Source organism: Mustelus asterias, chromosome 25 (assembly GCF_964213995.1).
Source record: "Mustelus asterias chromosome 25, sMusAst1.hap1.1, whole genome shotgun sequence".
Taxonomy (NCBI): Eukaryota; Metazoa; Chordata; class Chondrichthyes; order Carcharhiniformes; family Triakidae; genus Mustelus; species Mustelus asterias.
This window is the reverse complement of record NC_135825.1, coordinates 44,255,032-44,272,168: the sequence shown is the minus strand read 5'-3', so window position 1 is coordinate 44,272,168 and position 17,137 is coordinate 44,255,032. Positions and strand designations below refer to the sequence as shown.

Sequence of the window (17,137 nt, the reverse complement as noted above, 5' to 3'; positions counted from 1 at the left end):
TATCGAGTATCACACGTATCGAGTATCGCACGTATTGAATATCACACGTATCGAGTATCACACGTATCGAGTATCACACGTATCGAGTATCGCACGTATCGAGTATCGCACGTATCGAGAAACACGTGTATTGAGTATCACTATGTGTGAAAACTGCTCCTTCACCGTTGCTGGGTCAAAATCCTGGACAACTCTCCCTACCAGCACTGTGGGTGTACCTACACTGCATGATTGCAGCTCACAAAGGCAACTAAGGAAGGGCAATAAATAGTGGCTTTGCTGAACCATCGATATCTCACAAGCAAATTATAAAAACTTGAGTTGATATACAAGTTGCTCTGGTGACTTACAGATTATAGTTTGTCCCCAAGTCTAGGGGTGGAGGATCATTTCCTGAGATGTGAGCAGGCAACAGATTTTATGCTGAGATCTACCCCTATTCTAATGAACTCAGCTGAGAAACCTAGAATTGCTAATGCATTTGCCAGTCCTTTAAAGCCATGTTAATAAATGTGAAGATTATTTGGTAAAGAAACTGGCCACAGGTTCATGATAGCCAATACCTGTACAGGTGGGAACCCTCACCTCCCTGTAACATACTCAGATCTTCCTTGTTGTGTACCTGGATTGCCGCAAACACACACAACCCCGAATGTTAAACTGCTCCGTGTTACAGAGCCAGAAAGAAGCCTAGAAAATGCACTTACTGAGGTCTCGACAGCGGATTGTATTGTGATTAAAACTGATGCACAGATAGTCACAGGCATCCCTGAGCTCCTGGATTGGAATTCCATCAGGACACTGGATGACTCCGGTGGTGTAATAATCCTGGAATGACACATTATTGATATTGCTGAGTTCAGTAGACATGGTTTGATAAAAAATCCATCTCTATTTTCTGCTGTTTTTGAATGCGTTCTCAGGATTAGGACAGTGCCTATTGGCCATCCCTCAATCCTTTTTATATTCTTTCATGGGATATAGGTGTCACCAATTGGCCAGCATTTATAGCCCATCCTTAATTGCCCTTGAGAGGGCATTTAACAGTCAACCATGTTGCTGTGGCTCTCGAGTCTCGTGTAAGGCAGATTTCCTTCCCTAAAGGACATTAGTGAACCAGATGGATTTTACAACAATCGGCAATGGTTTCATGGTCATCAGTAGATTCGTAATTCCAGATTTTTATTCAGTTCAAATTTAATCATCTACCGTGGTGGGATTCGAACCTGGTTCCCCAGAGCATTACCCTGGGTCTCTGGATTCCTAGTCCAATGACAATACCACTACACCACTGCCTCTCCAATGTCCCAGAGAGGGTGGTACTGACCCAGCCTCATGAACTGCTGCAGTGTCTGTGGTGAAAGGACTCCCACCATGCTGTCTGGTGAGGAGTCCCAGGATTTTGACCCAGCTATGATAGAGACAGTGACGTATTTCTAAGTCAGGATGCTGTGTGACTTGGAGGTGATGATATTTCCTTGTGCCTGTTGACCTTGCTCTACTGTTTGGGAGTTTGGGAGGTGTTGATGTGTCATTCACTGCAGGTTACCCAACCTTTGACCGGCACATGTAGCCACAACATGTGTGTTTCTGATCCAGTTAAACTTCTGTTCAATGGCCAGGATGTTAATGAAGGGTGGGTTCAGTGATGGCAATGCCATTGAATGCTAAGCAGAGATGGTGAGATGCTCTGCTGTTGGAGATAGTCATTGCCTCACACTTGTGTGGCATGAATGGGGAGGTGATAGCCTAGTGGTATTATTGCTAGACTATTAATCCAGGAACTCAGCTAATGTTCTGGGGACCTGGGTTCGAAACCCATCAGGGCAGATGGTGGAATTTGAATTCAATAAAAAAATCTGGAATTAGGTATCTGCTGATGATCATGAAATCATTGTCAACTGTCGGAAAAACCCAGCTGATTCTCTGATGTTCTTTAGGGAAGGAAATCTGCCGTGCTTACCTGGTCTGGCCTACATGTGACTCCAGAGCCACAACAATGTGGTTGACTCTCAACTGCCCTCAGACAACTAGGGATAGGTAATAAATGCTGGCCAGACAGCGACACCCATATCCCACAAATGAATTTTAAAAATTATGTGTCACCAAGCCTGAACATTGTCCTGGGTTTGATGATGCAGGTACAGGCTATTTCATTATCCGAGGAGTAGCGAATGGAACTGAAACTAAGCAATCTTCAGTGAACATCCTCAATTTTCACAGAATCATAGAAATTAATAGCACACAAGGAGGCCACTCAGCCCATCGTGTCTGCACCGGCACACAAGCAGTCATTCACAAGTAGCTACTCTGTAACTCTGATTTGGAGCCTGGCAGCTTACAGACGTTAAAGTGCATATCTGAGCAATTTCTAAACTCTATGTGGATTTCTGCCTCGAGAACTCTTTCAGACAGTGACTCCAGATTACCACCACCCCGTGGGTTTGTATATTCATACTCTTTTCACCCCTTTGGGAATAACTGGAAAATTCCTCACTGGGGAATAATGGGAGATTTAACAGGCTGACTATCAACCTGTTGGAACCGCACCGTTAAAACATCTTCTGTGGCCAACTAGCCCCAGCTTCGGACGTGAAACCAGACCTTCCAACTCAGAGACATAGACGCTGAGGCAAGAGCCGCACTCTCTGGGTGAAATAAACTCCCCTGAATCCTCGCGAATCTACCACCCACCCTCAATCCATACCCCTGCTTATTGACCCTCAGACCAAGGGGAACAGGGCCAACCTACCCACTTCATCTGGACCCCTCTTAATTTTACACATAGAAATTAGCTCTCCCCTCAGCCTCCTCTGTTCCAAAGAAAATAATCCTAGCCTTTCCAATCTTTCCTCTCCCTCAGTCTCTATCTCTCTCCCTAGCCACTCTCTCTCTTTCTCCAGCCACTCTCTATTTCTCTCCCTTTATCCACTCTATCTCTCTATCCACTTTCTCTTTCTCTCTATCCACTCTCTATCTCTCTCTCTCCACTCTCTCTCTCTCTCTCTCCACTCTCTCTCTCTCTCTTTCTCCACTCTCTATCTCTCTCTCCCCTCTCCACTCTCTCTCTCTCTCTATCCACTCTCTATCTCTCTCTCTCTCTACTCTCTCTTTATCTACTTTCTGTGCGGGATTTTATGTCCCAAAACCGTAAAATCCCGCCCGAGGTCAACGGACTTTCCCATGGACCGCACCTCGCCCGCTCTGATTCCCGTGGCGGGCAGGACAGTAAAATTCCGGCCTCTGTGCCACTCTCTCTCTATCCTTTGTGCCACTCTCTCTCTATCCTCTCTCTGTGCCACTCTATCCTCTCTCTGTGCCATTCTCTCTTTCTCTCTAACCTCTCTCTGTTCCACTCTCTCTCTATCCTCTCTCTGAGCCACTCTCTCTCTATCTACTCTCTGTGACACTGTGTGTGTCTCTCTCTCCCTCTATCCTCTCTCTGTGTCACTCTATCTCTCTATCGTCTCTCTCCTGCCACTCTATCCTCCCTCTGTGCCACTCTATCCTCCCTCTGTGTCACTCTCGCTCACTCTCACTCTATCCTCCCTCTGTGTCACTCTATCCTCTCTCTCTGTCACTCTCGCTCGCTCTCTCTCTATCCTCCCTCTGTGCCACTCTCTCTATCTATTCTCCTCTGCTGCGCTGAGGTTAAAAATTTCAGCAGGTATTCCTAACATGTGTTAACAGCTGCAGTTCGGGTGGATGTTGCCAGTGTGTGGGGATACTGAACAAACCTGTTGTGAGGGATGGACTCACCAGGATTGCGCGGAATACAGTGGAGGTGACACCCTCAGCAATCTCGTACTCGCCCTTGCTGTTTAGCTGTGTGACATTATACTCTCGGCTGGAGGTGAACATTCTGGGCAGAAAAGAGAAATAATTTTATAGCAACAATCAAACCCACTCACAAAGTGCAGCCCTTCCGCACACTTCACACCTCCCTCCCTCCCTCCATCACTGCACTTCACTCACATTGAGTCTTCTTACCTTCTGGCTTCTTTCCCCCAGCAGAATGACTCACCATTCACTAATAGTTCAATTCCATCCAGCACAACACAACACAGACTGGGATTGAAACAGGGGCTGTGTATCTGTACAGTACAGACTGGGATTGAAACAGGGAGCTGTGTATCTGTACAGCACAGACTGGGATTGAAACAGGGGCTGTGTGTCTGTACAATACAGACTGAGATTGAAACAGGGAGCTGTGTATCTGTACAGTACAGACTGGGATTGAAACAGGGGGCTGTGTATCTGTACAATACAGACTGGGATTGAAACAGGGAGCTGTGTATCTGTACAATACAGTCTGGGATTGAAACAGGGAGCTGTGTATCTGTACAGTATGAATGGGATTGATACACGGAGCTGTGTATCTGTACAATACAGACTGGGATTGAAACAGGGAGCTGTGTATCTGTACAGTACAGACGGATTGATACACGGAGCTGTGTATCTGTACAATACAGACTGGGATTGAAACAGGGGTTGCGTATCTGTACAGTACAGACTGGGATTGAAACAGGGAGCTGTGTATCTGTACATTTCAGACTGGGATTGAAACAGGGAGCTGTGTATCTGTACAATACAGACTAGGATTGAAACAGGGAGCTGTGTATCTGTACAATACAGACTGGGATTGAAACAGGGAGCTGTGTATCTGTACAATACAGACTAAGATTGAAACAGGGAGCTGTGTATCTGTACAGTACAGACTGGGATTGAAACAGGGGCTGTGTATCTGTACAGTACAGACTAGGATTGAAACAGGGAGCGGTGTATCTGTACAATACAGACTGGGTTTGAAACAGGGAGTTGTGTATCTGTACAATACAGGCTGGGTTTGAAACAGGGAGCTGTGTATCTGTACAGTACAGACTGGGATTGAAACAGGGGTTGTGTATCTGTACAATACAGACTGGGATTGAAACAGGGAGCTGTGTATCTGTACAATACAGACTGGGTTTGAAACAGGGAGCTGTGTATCTGTACATTACAGACACGGATTGAAACAGGGAGCTGTGTATCTGTACAGGACAGACTGGGATTGTAACAGGGAGCTGTGTATCTGTACAGTACAGACTGGGATTGAAACAGGAAGCTGTGTATCTGTAAAATACAGACTATGATTGAAACAGGGAGCTGTGTATCTGTAAAAAAAAGTCTGGGATTGAAACAGGGAGCTGTGTATCTGTACAGTACAGACTGGGATTGAAACAGGAAGCTGTGTATCTGTACAATACAGACTGGGATTGAAACAGGGAGCTGTGTATCTGTACAGCACAGACTGGGATTGAAACAGGGGCTGTGTATCTGTACAGTACAGACTAGGATTGAAACAGGGAGCTGTGTATCTGTACAGTACAGACTGGGATTGAAACAGGGGCTGTGTATCTGTACAGTACAGACTAGGATTGAAACAGGGAGCTGTGTATCTGTACAGTACAGACTGGGATTGAAACAGGGAGCTGTGTATCTGTACAGTACAGACTGGGATTGAAACAGGGAGCTGTGTATCTGTAAAATAAAGTCTGGGATTGAAACAGGGAGCTGTGTATCTGTACAGTACAGACTGGGATTGAAACAGGAAGCTGTGTATCTGTACAATACAGACTGGGATTGAAACAGGGAGCTGTGTATCTGTACAGCACAGACTGGGATTGAAACAGGGGCTGTGTATCTGTACAGTACAGACTGGGATTGAAACAGGGGCTGTGTATCTGTACAGTACAGACTAGGATTGAAACAGGGAGCTGTGTATCTGTACAGTACAGACTGGGATTGAAACAGGGAGCTGTGTATCTGTACAGTACAGACTGGGATTGAAACAGGGAGCTGTGTATCTGTACAGTACAGACTAGGATTGAAACAGGGAGCTGTGTATCTGTACAGTACAGACTGGGATTGAAACAGGGAGCTGTGTATCTGTACAGTACAGACTAGGATTGAAACAGGGAGCTGTGTATCTGTACAATACAGACTAGGATTGAAACAGGGAGCTGTGTATCTGTACAATACAGACTAGGATTGAAACAGGGAGCTGTGTATCTGTACAATACAGACTGGGATTGAAACAGGGAGCTGTGTATCTGTACAATACAGACTAGGATTGAAACAGGGAGCTGTGTATCTGTACAGTACAGACTGGGATTGAAACAGGGGCTGTGTATCTGTACAGTACAGACTAGGATTGAAACGGAGCGGTGTATCTGTACAATACAGACTGGGTTTGAAACAGGGAGTTGTGTATCTGTACAATACAGACTGGGTTTGAAACAGGGAGCTGTGTATCTGTACAGTACAGACTGGGATTGAAACAGGGGTTGTGTATCTGTACAATACAGACTGGGATTGAAACAGGGAGCTGTGTATCTGTACAATACAGACTGGGTTTGAAACAGGGAGCTGTGTATCTGTACATTACAGACACGGATTGAAACAGAGAGCTGTGTATCTGTACAGGACAGACTGGGATTGTAACAGGGGTTGTGTATCTGTAAAGTACAGACTGGGATTGAAACAGGAAGCTGTGTATCTGTAAAATACAGACTATGATTGAAACAGGGAGCTGTGTATCTGTAAAATAAAGTCTGGGATTGAAACAGGGAGCTGTGTATCTGTACAGTACAGACTGGGATTGATACACGGAGCTGTGTATCTGTTCAATACAGACTGGGATTTAAACAGGGAGCTGTGTATCTGTACAGTACAGACTGGGATTGAAACAGGGAGCTGTGTATCTGTTCAATACAGACTAGGATTGAAACAGGGAGCTGTGTATCTGTACAATACAGACTGGGTTTGAAACAGGGAGCTGTGTATCTGTACAGTACAGACTGGGATTGAAACAGGGGCTGTGTATCAGGACAATACAGACTGGGATTGAAACAGGGGCTGTGTATCTGTACAGTACAGACTGGGATTGAAACAGGGAGCTGTGTCTCTGTACAGTACAGACTGGGATTGAAACAGGAAGCTGTGAATCTGTACAATACAGACTGGGATTGAAACAGGGAGCTGTGTCTCTGTACAGTACAGACTGGGATTGAAACAGGGAGCTGTGTATCTGTACAGTACAGACTAGGATTGAAACAGGGAGCTGTGTATCTGTACAATACAGACTGGGTTTGAAACAGGGAGCTGTGTATCTGTACATTACAGACACGGATTGAAACAGGGAGCTGTGTATCTGTACAGCACAGACTGGGATTGTAACAGGGAGCTGTGTATCTGTACAGTACAGACTGGGATTGAAACATGGAGCTGTGTATCTGTACAGTACAGACTGGGATTTAAACAGGCAGCTGTGTATCTGTACAATACAGACTGGGTTTGAAACAGGGAGCTGTGTATCTGTACAGTACAGACTGGGATTGAAACAGGGGCTGTGTATCAGGACAATACAGACTGGGATTGAAACAGGGGCTGTGTATCTGTACAGTACAGACTGGGATTGAAACAGGGAGCTGTGTCTCTGTACAGTACAGACTGGGATTGAAACAGGAAGCTGTGAATCTGTACAATACAGACTGGGATTGAAACAGGGAGCTGTGTCTCTGTACAGTACAGACTGGGATTGAAACAGGGAGCTGTGTATCTGTACAGTACAGACTAGGATTGAAACAGGGAGCTGTGTATCTGTACAATACAGACTGGGTTTGAAACAGGGAGCTGTGTATCTGTACATTACAGACACGGATTGAAACAGGGAGCTGTGTATCTGTACAGCACAGACTGGGATTGTAACAGGGAGCTGTGTATCTGTACAGTACAGACTGGGATTGAAACATGGAGCTGTGTATCTGTACAGTACAGACTGGGATTTAAACAGGCAGCTGTGTATCTGTACAATACAGACTGGGTTTGAAACAGGGAGCTGTGTATCTGTACATTACAGACACGGATTGAAACAGGGAGCTGTGTATCTGTACAGCACAGACTGGGATTGTAACAGGGAGCTGTGTATCTGTACAATACAGACTGGGATTGATACACGGAGCTGTGTATCTGTACAATACAGACTAGGATTGAAACAGGGAGCTGTGTATCTGTACAATACAGACTGGGTTTGAAACAGGGAGCTGTGTATCTGTACAGTACAGACTGGGTTTGAAACAGGGAGCTGTGTATCTGTACAGTACAGACTGGGATTGAAACAGGGAGCGGTGTATCTGTATAGTACAGTCTGGGATTGAAACAGAGAGCAGTGTATCTGTACAGTACAGACTGTGATTGAAACAGGGAGCGGTGTATCTGTATAGTACAGTCTGGGATTGAAACAGGGGGCTGTGTATCTGTACAGTACAGTCTGGGATTGAAACAGAGAGCTGTGTATCTGTACAGTACAGACTGGGATTGAAACAGGGGGCTGTGTATCTGTACAGCACCGACTGGGATTGAAACAGGGAGCTGTGTATCTGTACAGTACAGACTGGGATTGAAACATGGAGCTGTGTATCTGTACAGTACAGACTGGGATTTAAACAGGCAGCTGTGTATCTGTACAATACAGCCTGGGATTGAAACAGAGAGCTGTGTATCTATGTAACACTAAATGGACCAGGATTAGATTTGGGAACATTGGGTTTGTGAAGTTCAATTTTTTCACAATGTTGGATTGAACAAGTCGTGCTTCCGTGTTGAGTTAGAAAGCTGTTGTTTTGTGTCGGCTGTGTCCAGTCAGGAGGTTAATTAAACAGCACTAGGAGATTAGCACCTACCGGCCTAGCATGGTGTCTGGGTGCGCTGCAAAGATCACAGGATCAACAACAAACCGCGTGTTATCAACAATCAGCACAACACGCTCAGACGTCTTCCAGGATTTGCTGCTGTCCTCTCCCTTGGTGACCCGAGGAAGTTTACTCCCACCTGTATCCTGTCCCAGGTGGGAATTAGCCCATTTTTCCTTGGGCCAGAGGGCAGAGCCTGCCTCAAAAGTGGGACACCCTTGGCCATTCTGTGCATTGTAGATGGCAGGGGCAGAACCTTTCCGAGGATGGGAGCCTGTGCTCTGACACAACCGTCCCAGGTCAGGATCTGGAGGGAGACAGAAATGAATTTGTTAGTTCTATTGTTCCTCAGTAAGCCTCAGGACTGGGGAGTGAACTGTAGTCTGGACTGTAACCAACTACAATCCCAAACATTGCCGGGATATAGTCGGGAATATCAGGATTTACCCCATCTTCAGGCCCAGTGACAGTGTCGACCCAGGGAGGATCTGGTATATTGTTGTGAGCAGTTATTTAGTAATCTCGGCTGGATGCAGATCCCTGAGGCAATGGAGATGCCATCCTTCATCTGGTCATCGCAAATGAAGGGGGAAGGACAGACAGGACTGGAGGGGAGAGTGAAGTGCAGGGGGTGGGGGATTGAGGGACTCGGGTAGGCTGTGTGGGACACAGGTCGGAGAGAGGGCGGGGGGGGCACCTGTGTGTGGTAAGGTGAGGGGTCGCAGATGGTAAGGTTAGGTACACATGGTGGTAGGAGGGGTAGTAGCTGTGGGTGATGAGGGGGCTGCCCATGGGGTGAGGGGGGGTTCGCACAGGAGTGCAGTAAAGGGTCGGGGGACAAGGTGGCACTGGGGGAGGGAAGGGAGTATGGGGTGGGGGCAAGAGTGAGACGAAGTGGATAGGGGAGGGTGATAAATTCACGAGAAGATAACCAGGATATATAATTGCATATTTCAACAATTATAAAGTGCAAGTAAGCTATATCTTACATCGGAGCAGTTAGCAAACATCGATCCACAATCTTTCAGACAGCAGCCACTCAGTTTGTGATCTGTTTTTATCTCTCCAATTTAATGGGGAAGCTTTGGGTAAACTTCCAGAATAATAACTCAGATTGTCCATCCCTCAGAGCAGGGTGAGCTAGTCTGCCCGTTACATGCTGCTCTTCCTAACACCCGGGTCAAACTGGGCAACTCTCTCCAGGCAGAAAGTAAAATTCAGTGTTTTACACTCCCTGTAACCAGCACTGTCCCAGAATGGGGATCTGAGAATGGGACAGCAGTGTTACATTCTCCCTGTGACTGGCACTCGGGGTGCAGCCTGGCTGATGTTTTATGAAGTGAGATGCTTTCGGAGTCAGTCCTGCTCAAGGGAAAGGGATTGTCACCAAAGGGAGGTGAATGAGTTCTTGCCAGTATCACATCTGTTGCAAGATACCAGCAGATGGCACCATCGTTCAGTGTGGTTGAGTGCAGGTTGGGGGCTGTCGGTGGGGGTTTGGCTGAGAGGAGAATGCAGTGACTCTACCTCTTACTGAAGTCTGTTTCTATCCTGCCCAGAGCTGACTCATTCAACTCTGGCTAGCAATGTGACAGAACCAGTTCTGCGGCATGAGACTGATTCAGGGATCCTTACACTTCAACGTTATCTAGATTGCCCTGATGTGGGGGAAGGGAAGAGGGGGAGAGGCAGGGAGTGTGAGAGAGCTTCTTCCCTGAGCTTGGTTACACTCTTCCTAGCCGCAGTACAGCCAGTGGACTCCTGGTGATTGACCTGGGCCTCTGGCAGGTTCAGATACACTCCTCTCAGCCCCAATGGAAGGAAAGGTCCATGCTTGAGGGAGCTGGCTTTTCTGAGCCCAGTCCTTTTTAAAGTTTATTTATTAGTGTCACAAGTCGGCTTGCATTAATACTCCAATGAAGTTACTGTGAAAATCCCCTCGTTGCCACACTCTGGCGCCTGTTTGGGTACACTGAGGGAGAATTTAGCATGGCCAATTCATCAAATCAGCATGTCTTTCGGATTGTGGGACGAAACTGGAGCACCTGGATGAAACCCACGCAGACATGGGGAGGACATGCAGACTCCGTACATACAGTGACCCAAGCCGGGAATCGAACTTGGGTCCCTGGCGCTGTGAGGCAACAGTGCTAACCACTGTGCCACCGAACTGTACAAACCAGGGGTCACCAGGGATGGACGGGGAATGGGGAGAGCCTCAGCCTATGTCAAGTTGAATTAGGCAGCAGAAGCACAACAATAAAGCTCAGTGTCTCTGAGCGAAGGAGAGATCCTGTCCTTGATCACCAAGCAGCTACTTTTTCCCTTGCTGCAAAGTGGCAACAGGTTGACTTTGGATCGATTCAGAATCAGACCTTGACTATGGTGTCCCTTAGCCAGGTACCGCTGAGAGAGGACAGGTGGGGGAGCTGAGTGCAATTCACTTTTAGTCTCTCCCGTGGGTCAACGGGTAATCAACTCCGAGTCCGAGGACGTGGGTTCAAGTCCCACTTTTAAGCAAACGGTGCTCCAGGGATTTGAGTACACAACCCAGGCTAACATCCATTGCAGTATTGAGGGAGAGCTGCACTGTCACAGGAACCACCCACCTTTCAGATAAAATGTTAAAGCAGGTGGGTGGATGTTAAGGATTCCATGGCACTATTTTAAAGGGATGTTTTATCTCGTGTCCCAGAACACAAGAGAAGATCATTTGGTTATTATCACATTATGGTTAGTGGGAGATTACTGCGGACAAACTGGCTGCCATGAATCTTACACTACAAGTGATAACACTTTAAAAAATACTTCAGCGACTGTGCAGCACTCTGGATATCCTGAAGGCATGGCAGAAAAACAAGTCTTTCTTTTTTTCTGTAAGCCAGATAATTGAGCTACAATTCTTCAACAGGGGCGGTGGTTAGCACTGTTGCCTCACAGCGCCAGGGACCCGGGTTCGATTCCCAGTTTGGGTCACTGTCCGTGTGGAGTTTGCATGTTCTCCCTGTGCCTGCGTGGGTTTCTTCCAGGTGCTCCGTTTCCTCCCACAGTCCAAAAATGTGCAGTTTAGGTTGATCGGCCATGCTAAATTGCCCCTTAGTGTCAGGGGATTAGAAGGGTAAATTTGTGAGGTTACAGGGATAGGGCCTGGGTGGGATTGTGGTCGGAACAGACTTGATGGGCCAAAGGGCCTCCTTCTGCACATAGAATCTAAGATTCTATGATCTACTCACCTAGGCTCCGCTGCCTGATTGGGTTACCCATGTTGTGGGGATATGGTGGGGGATTGCTCTCTCCTCGTTGGTGAGGGTCTTTGCCAATTGGTGCTGAAGGATACAGAGTCTGGTTAATCACTGCGACATTCCCATGAAGACTCATCCTGCGATTTCGTATAATTGGCTGCCTCAGTGAACGTGGCAGGGACCTACAGGAGGGAGAGAGGAGTTAGGGAATATCAGCAGGCCGAACCCAACAGCATCATCCTGGAAGCAAACATTCTTTACCCTTTTAACGTACAATTATTTTTAACTGTTTCCTTATTTCTTTTCTCATTCTGGAGTGGTTGTCTGCCTCATGGTGAAAACATCGAGATAAAAGTGATTGAAGGAACTGTACTGAACTGCACTGTGGGCTCAAAACACAAAGCATGATACAAAGAACAAAGAACAGTACAGCACAGGAAACAGGCCCTTCGGCCCTCCGCCTTGCTGCTCATTGGTCCAACTAGACCATTTGTTTGTATCCCTCCATTCCCAGACTGCTCATGTGACTATCCAGGCAAGTCTTAAACGATGCCAGCGTGTCTGCCTCCACCACCCTACTTGGCAGCGCATTCCAGGCCCCCACCACTCTCTGTGTAAAAAAACGTCCCTCTGATATCTGAGTTATACCTCGCCCCTCTCACCTTGAGCCCCTGACCCCTCGTGATCGTCACCTCCGACCTGGGAAAAAGCTTCCCACTGTTCACCCTTTGGTCAATTTAGTCAAGTTAAAGCTTTGCTAGAATCAGCAAAGTTCTGCTAAATGACTTCACCTGTAGGAGGACTTGTACCAGGGAAAATCAGCATACAGAGCGTCAGTAAGGGCAGTAAATGTACCATTTTGTCCCAGCTTAGTAATTGATAACAGGACAAGCGGAGTCAAGCTGACTTCGAGTGTGACCAGCGGATGGGACCTACAGAGGATGGAAATGAGCACTGATATAACTGAAAAACCAATGAAATGGACTGAATAGAAAGCCTTACCTTGAACAAAAGAAAGGATTAAAGAGGGATCCCACAGAACCAGTGAGGCTACAGTGATTGGAACCATTTTGCAAGTTGCTCAGAGGATTTCATCATCAGGTTGACCACTGAGACAGACGTTGACACGGACGGAAACTCAGGGACCTGTATTGATGTGAGTGTGTACTGCTGCTGAATGGTTTAATAAAGGTGTAGTACCATAGTGAAACTTTATACAAGGTGTTGTGTCAGTTTTATTCAGAGACACAGGAACCTGTAGACCAGGTAGAGTGTCTAGCAATATTTCCAGATGAAACCAATAAAAGTACAAGTCTGTCAATAAGTTGCCATTTGGAGCATGGGCATTAATAGCGCAGTTTACAGGAGGGAAATCTCCACATTTATAAAGTCATGGCACCACCTTCCTATTGATCCTCTGACTGGCACATTGGCACCAACGACCTAGTGACACTCCACAGGTTCCCTGATGATGACAGCAAGCGGAACTTACTGAGAAGACCAGCACAGGAAGTCAAACACACTGAAACACACTGAGTTAAGAGAAATTTAGAAGTTGGCATGGTGGCAGCACGCTATTCCTCTGAAACAACTTTACATTCATTCTTGCTATCTGGGCCAGTCCAATCAGCAGCTGTCGGACCTGTAGTTCAAGCAATATCACCCAGCTCCTGCTCTCCACACACAGTGCACAAACACCTCAAATACACAGCATGCCCAAATACCTCAGATACGCACACAGTGTGTTCAGTGTACCGGGTCCGGATGGGATGTACCCCAGGTTACTATGGGAGGCGAGGGAAGAGATTGCAGAGCCTCTGGCGATGATCTTTGTGTCGTCGATGGAGACGGGAGAGGTGCCGGAGGATTGCAGATGTGGTTCCTATTTTCAAGAAAGGGAATAGGGATAGCCCAGGAAATTACCGACCGGTGAGTCTAGCCTCAGTGGTTGGTAAGCTGATGGAGAAGATCCTGAGGGACAAGATTTATGAGCATTTGGAGAGGTTTAGTATGCTCAAGAATACTCAGCACGGCTTTGTCAAAGGCAGATCGTGCCTTACGAGCCTGGTGGAGTTCTTCGAAAATGTGACTAAACACATTGACGAAGGGAAAGCGGTAGATGTGGTTTATATGGATTTTAGCAAGGCGTTCGATAAGGTCCCCCATGCAAGGCTTCTAGAAAAAGTGAGAGGGCATGGGATCCAAGGGACTGCTGCCCTGTGGATCCAGAACTGGCTTGCCCAAAGGAGGCAGAGAGTGAGTATAGATGGGTCTTTTTCTAAATGGAGGTCGGTCACCAGTGGTGTGCCCCAGGGATCTGTTCTGGGACCCTTGCTGTTTGTCATTTTCATAAATGACTTGGATGAGGAAGTGGAGGGATGGGTTGGTAAGCTTGCCGACGACACAAAGGTTGGTGGGGTTGTGGATAGTCTGGAGGGATGTCAGAAGTTACAGAGGGACATCGATCGGATGCAGGACTGGGCGGACAAGTGGCAGATGGACTTCAACCCAGATAAATGCGTAGTGGTCCATTTTGGCAGGTCAAATGGAATGAAGGAGTACAATATAAAGGGAAAGACTCTTAGTACGATAGAGGATCAGAAGGACCTTGGGGTCCGGGTCCATAGGACTCTAAAATCAGCCCCGCAGGTGGAGGAGGTGGTTAAGAAGGCGTATGGTGTGCTGGCCTTTATCAATCGAGGGATTGAGTTTCGGAGTCCGGGTATAATGATGCAGCTATATAAGACCCTCGTCAGACCCCACTTGGAGTACTGTGCTCAGTTCTGGTCGCCTCACTATAGGAAGGATGTGGAAAAGATTGAAAGGGTGCAGAGGAGATTTACAAGGATGTTGCCTGGATTGAGTGGCATGCCTTATGAGGATAGACTGAGGGAGCTCGGTCTTTTCTCCTTGGAGAGACGTAGGATGAGAGGAGACCTAATAGAGGTATATAAGATGTTGAGATGCATAGATCGGGTGGACTCTCAGAGGCTTTTTCCCAGGGTGGAAATGGCTGCTACGAGAGGACACAGGTTTAAGGTGCTGGGGGGTAGGTACAGGGGAAATGTTAGGGGGAAGTTTTTCACACAGAGGGTGGTGGGTGAGTGGAATCGGCTGCCGTCAGTGGTGGTGGAGGCAAACTCAATAGGGTCTTTTAAGAGACTCCTGGATGAGTACATGGGACTTAATAGGATGGAGGGTTATAGGTAGGCCTAAAAGGTAGGGATGTGTTCGGCACAACTTGTGGGACCGAAGGGACTGTTTTGTGCTGTAGTTTTTCTATGTTTCTTTCTATGTTTCTAAATGTCTCAAATACACACACAGTGTACACAAATACCTCAGATACACACGCACACTGTTCTCAAATACCTCAGATACACACACACACTGTTCTCAAATACCTCAGATACACACACACACTGTGCTCAAATAGCTCAGATACACACACACACTGTGCTCAAATACAGTGTGCCCAAATACCTCAAATACACTATGCATGTGTGTGTTTGTGTCGGGGGGGGGGGGGGGGGGTGCACCTATTTCAGGGTAAGAGTGAAAGAGATGCAATGGTTGAAAAATAGGAATCTAAGGGATGGAAAACAAGGATTTCCACTGGAAGAAATAATGGGGTGTGGAGGAAAGCTCTGAATCTGAGGACTATTAGTCTGTGGAATCTTTTACCACAAAGGTGAAAGACTGAAGATTTCAGAGGGGAGGGGCTACAGGAGATAGCAATAGCTGTCAATTGGCCTGTCATTTCTGTAATTCGATGCAAACTTTCCCTCAGCCCAGGAATGTGATTTGGGAATGTTGCTGCGAGCTGATTTGAGGATGTTCCCCAAACACTGGGCTCACAGAGACTTTGTACAGTCTCTGGCTTTGCTGTAGGTTGCTCTGTGCTGGTTTGAACCTGTGAAATCCAAGTACAGACCAGCTCTGACTGGGGAGCTCAGCGGCTGAGTTAGCACCCCCACACTGAGCTGGAGATTCCCAAGAGAAGAGACAAAGATTGGGCCTAGTAAACAGGCATTGAGCATGGAGCCTGTGTGCAGCGCAGGGGATTTGATTTGATTTATTATTGCCACATGTACCAGCATAGTGAAAAGTATTGTCTCTTGCCCGCTATACAAAGCATACCGTTCATAGAGAAGGAAAGGAGAGAGTGTAGTGTTACAGTCATAACCAGGGTGTAGAGAAAGATCAACTTAATGCGAGGTAGGTCCATTCAAAAGTCTAATGGCAACAGGGAAGAAGCTGTTCTTGAGTCAGTCGTTATGTGGCCTCAGACTTTTGTATCTTTTTCCCGACGGAAGAAGGTGGAAGAGAGAATGTCCGGGGTGCGTGGGGTCCTTAATTATGCTGGCTGCTTTGCCGAGGCAGCGAGAAGTGTAGACGGAGTCTATGCAAATTATTTCCCCAATCTCAGGTTTTATGAAAGTTCACTATTACAATTTACTGTTCATGTTCTATAATTCTGAATAAGCACAAGTATTTCATTAGGTTTTGGGCGGCACGGTGGCACAGTGGTTAGCACTGCTGCCTCAGCACCAGGGACCCGGGTTTGATTCCAGCCTCAGATAACTGTCTGCATGGAGTCTGCACATTATCCCCGTGTCTGCGTGGGTTTCCTCCGGGCGCTCCAGTTTCCTCCCACGCTCCAAAGATGTGCAGGTTAGGTGGATTGGCCATACTAAATTGCCCCATAATGTCCCAAGATATATAGGTTAGGGGGGATTAGCAGGTTAAATACACGGGGTAAGCCTGGGTAAGAGGTGCAGGCTCGATGAGTCGAATGGCAGTGTAGGGATTCTATGATTCTTTATGGTCATATTCACTTGAGGCCCTGTGCTTCCAAACTCTTCTGCTCTTCCTTATCACCAGTCTTTCCTGGTCTGTGTTTGATTTGAACCAAACTATCCCACCTTACAGTTACTGACACTGAATATTCTATCTGCCCATTCCACTTTTTACCCATTCCACCGTTTTATCCCTCGAATCCCCAGAATTGCTCACTATGACTCCTGCCTCAGTGTTGTCTGCACACTTGGAGGTCACCCCCTCAAGTTCATTCCTAAATCATTGGTAAGCACAGCAAACAAAAGTGATCCCACAACAGAACCCTGTTTATCACATCTACCCATATTCAACCACTCAGAGAAACTG

General features: G+C 46.9%; 1 protein-coding gene across 8 annotated transcripts in view; it reads right to left on the bottom strand.

Moving 5' to 3' along the window:
- The window catches only part of LOC144511930 (BTB/POZ domain-containing protein 10-like), a 92,306-nt gene that overhangs the window by 10,609 nt on the left and 64,560 nt on the right, over positions 1-17,137 (bottom strand). For 7 of the 8 annotated variants that reach the window (XM_078242399.1, XM_078242402.1, XM_078242400.1 and 4 more), the window contains 4 exons: positions 11,966-12,156; positions 8,724-9,039; positions 3,760-3,862; positions 708-828 (listed from right to left, as the gene is read on the bottom strand). In XM_078242399.1, the coding sequence (XP_078098525.1) occupies positions 708-828; positions 3,760-3,862; positions 8,724-9,039; positions 11,966-12,156 (731 nt within the window). The remainder of the gene's footprint in view (positions 1-707; positions 829-3,759; positions 3,863-8,723; positions 9,040-11,965; positions 12,157-17,137) is intronic. The other variant, XM_078242407.1, reaches the window with a different exon arrangement.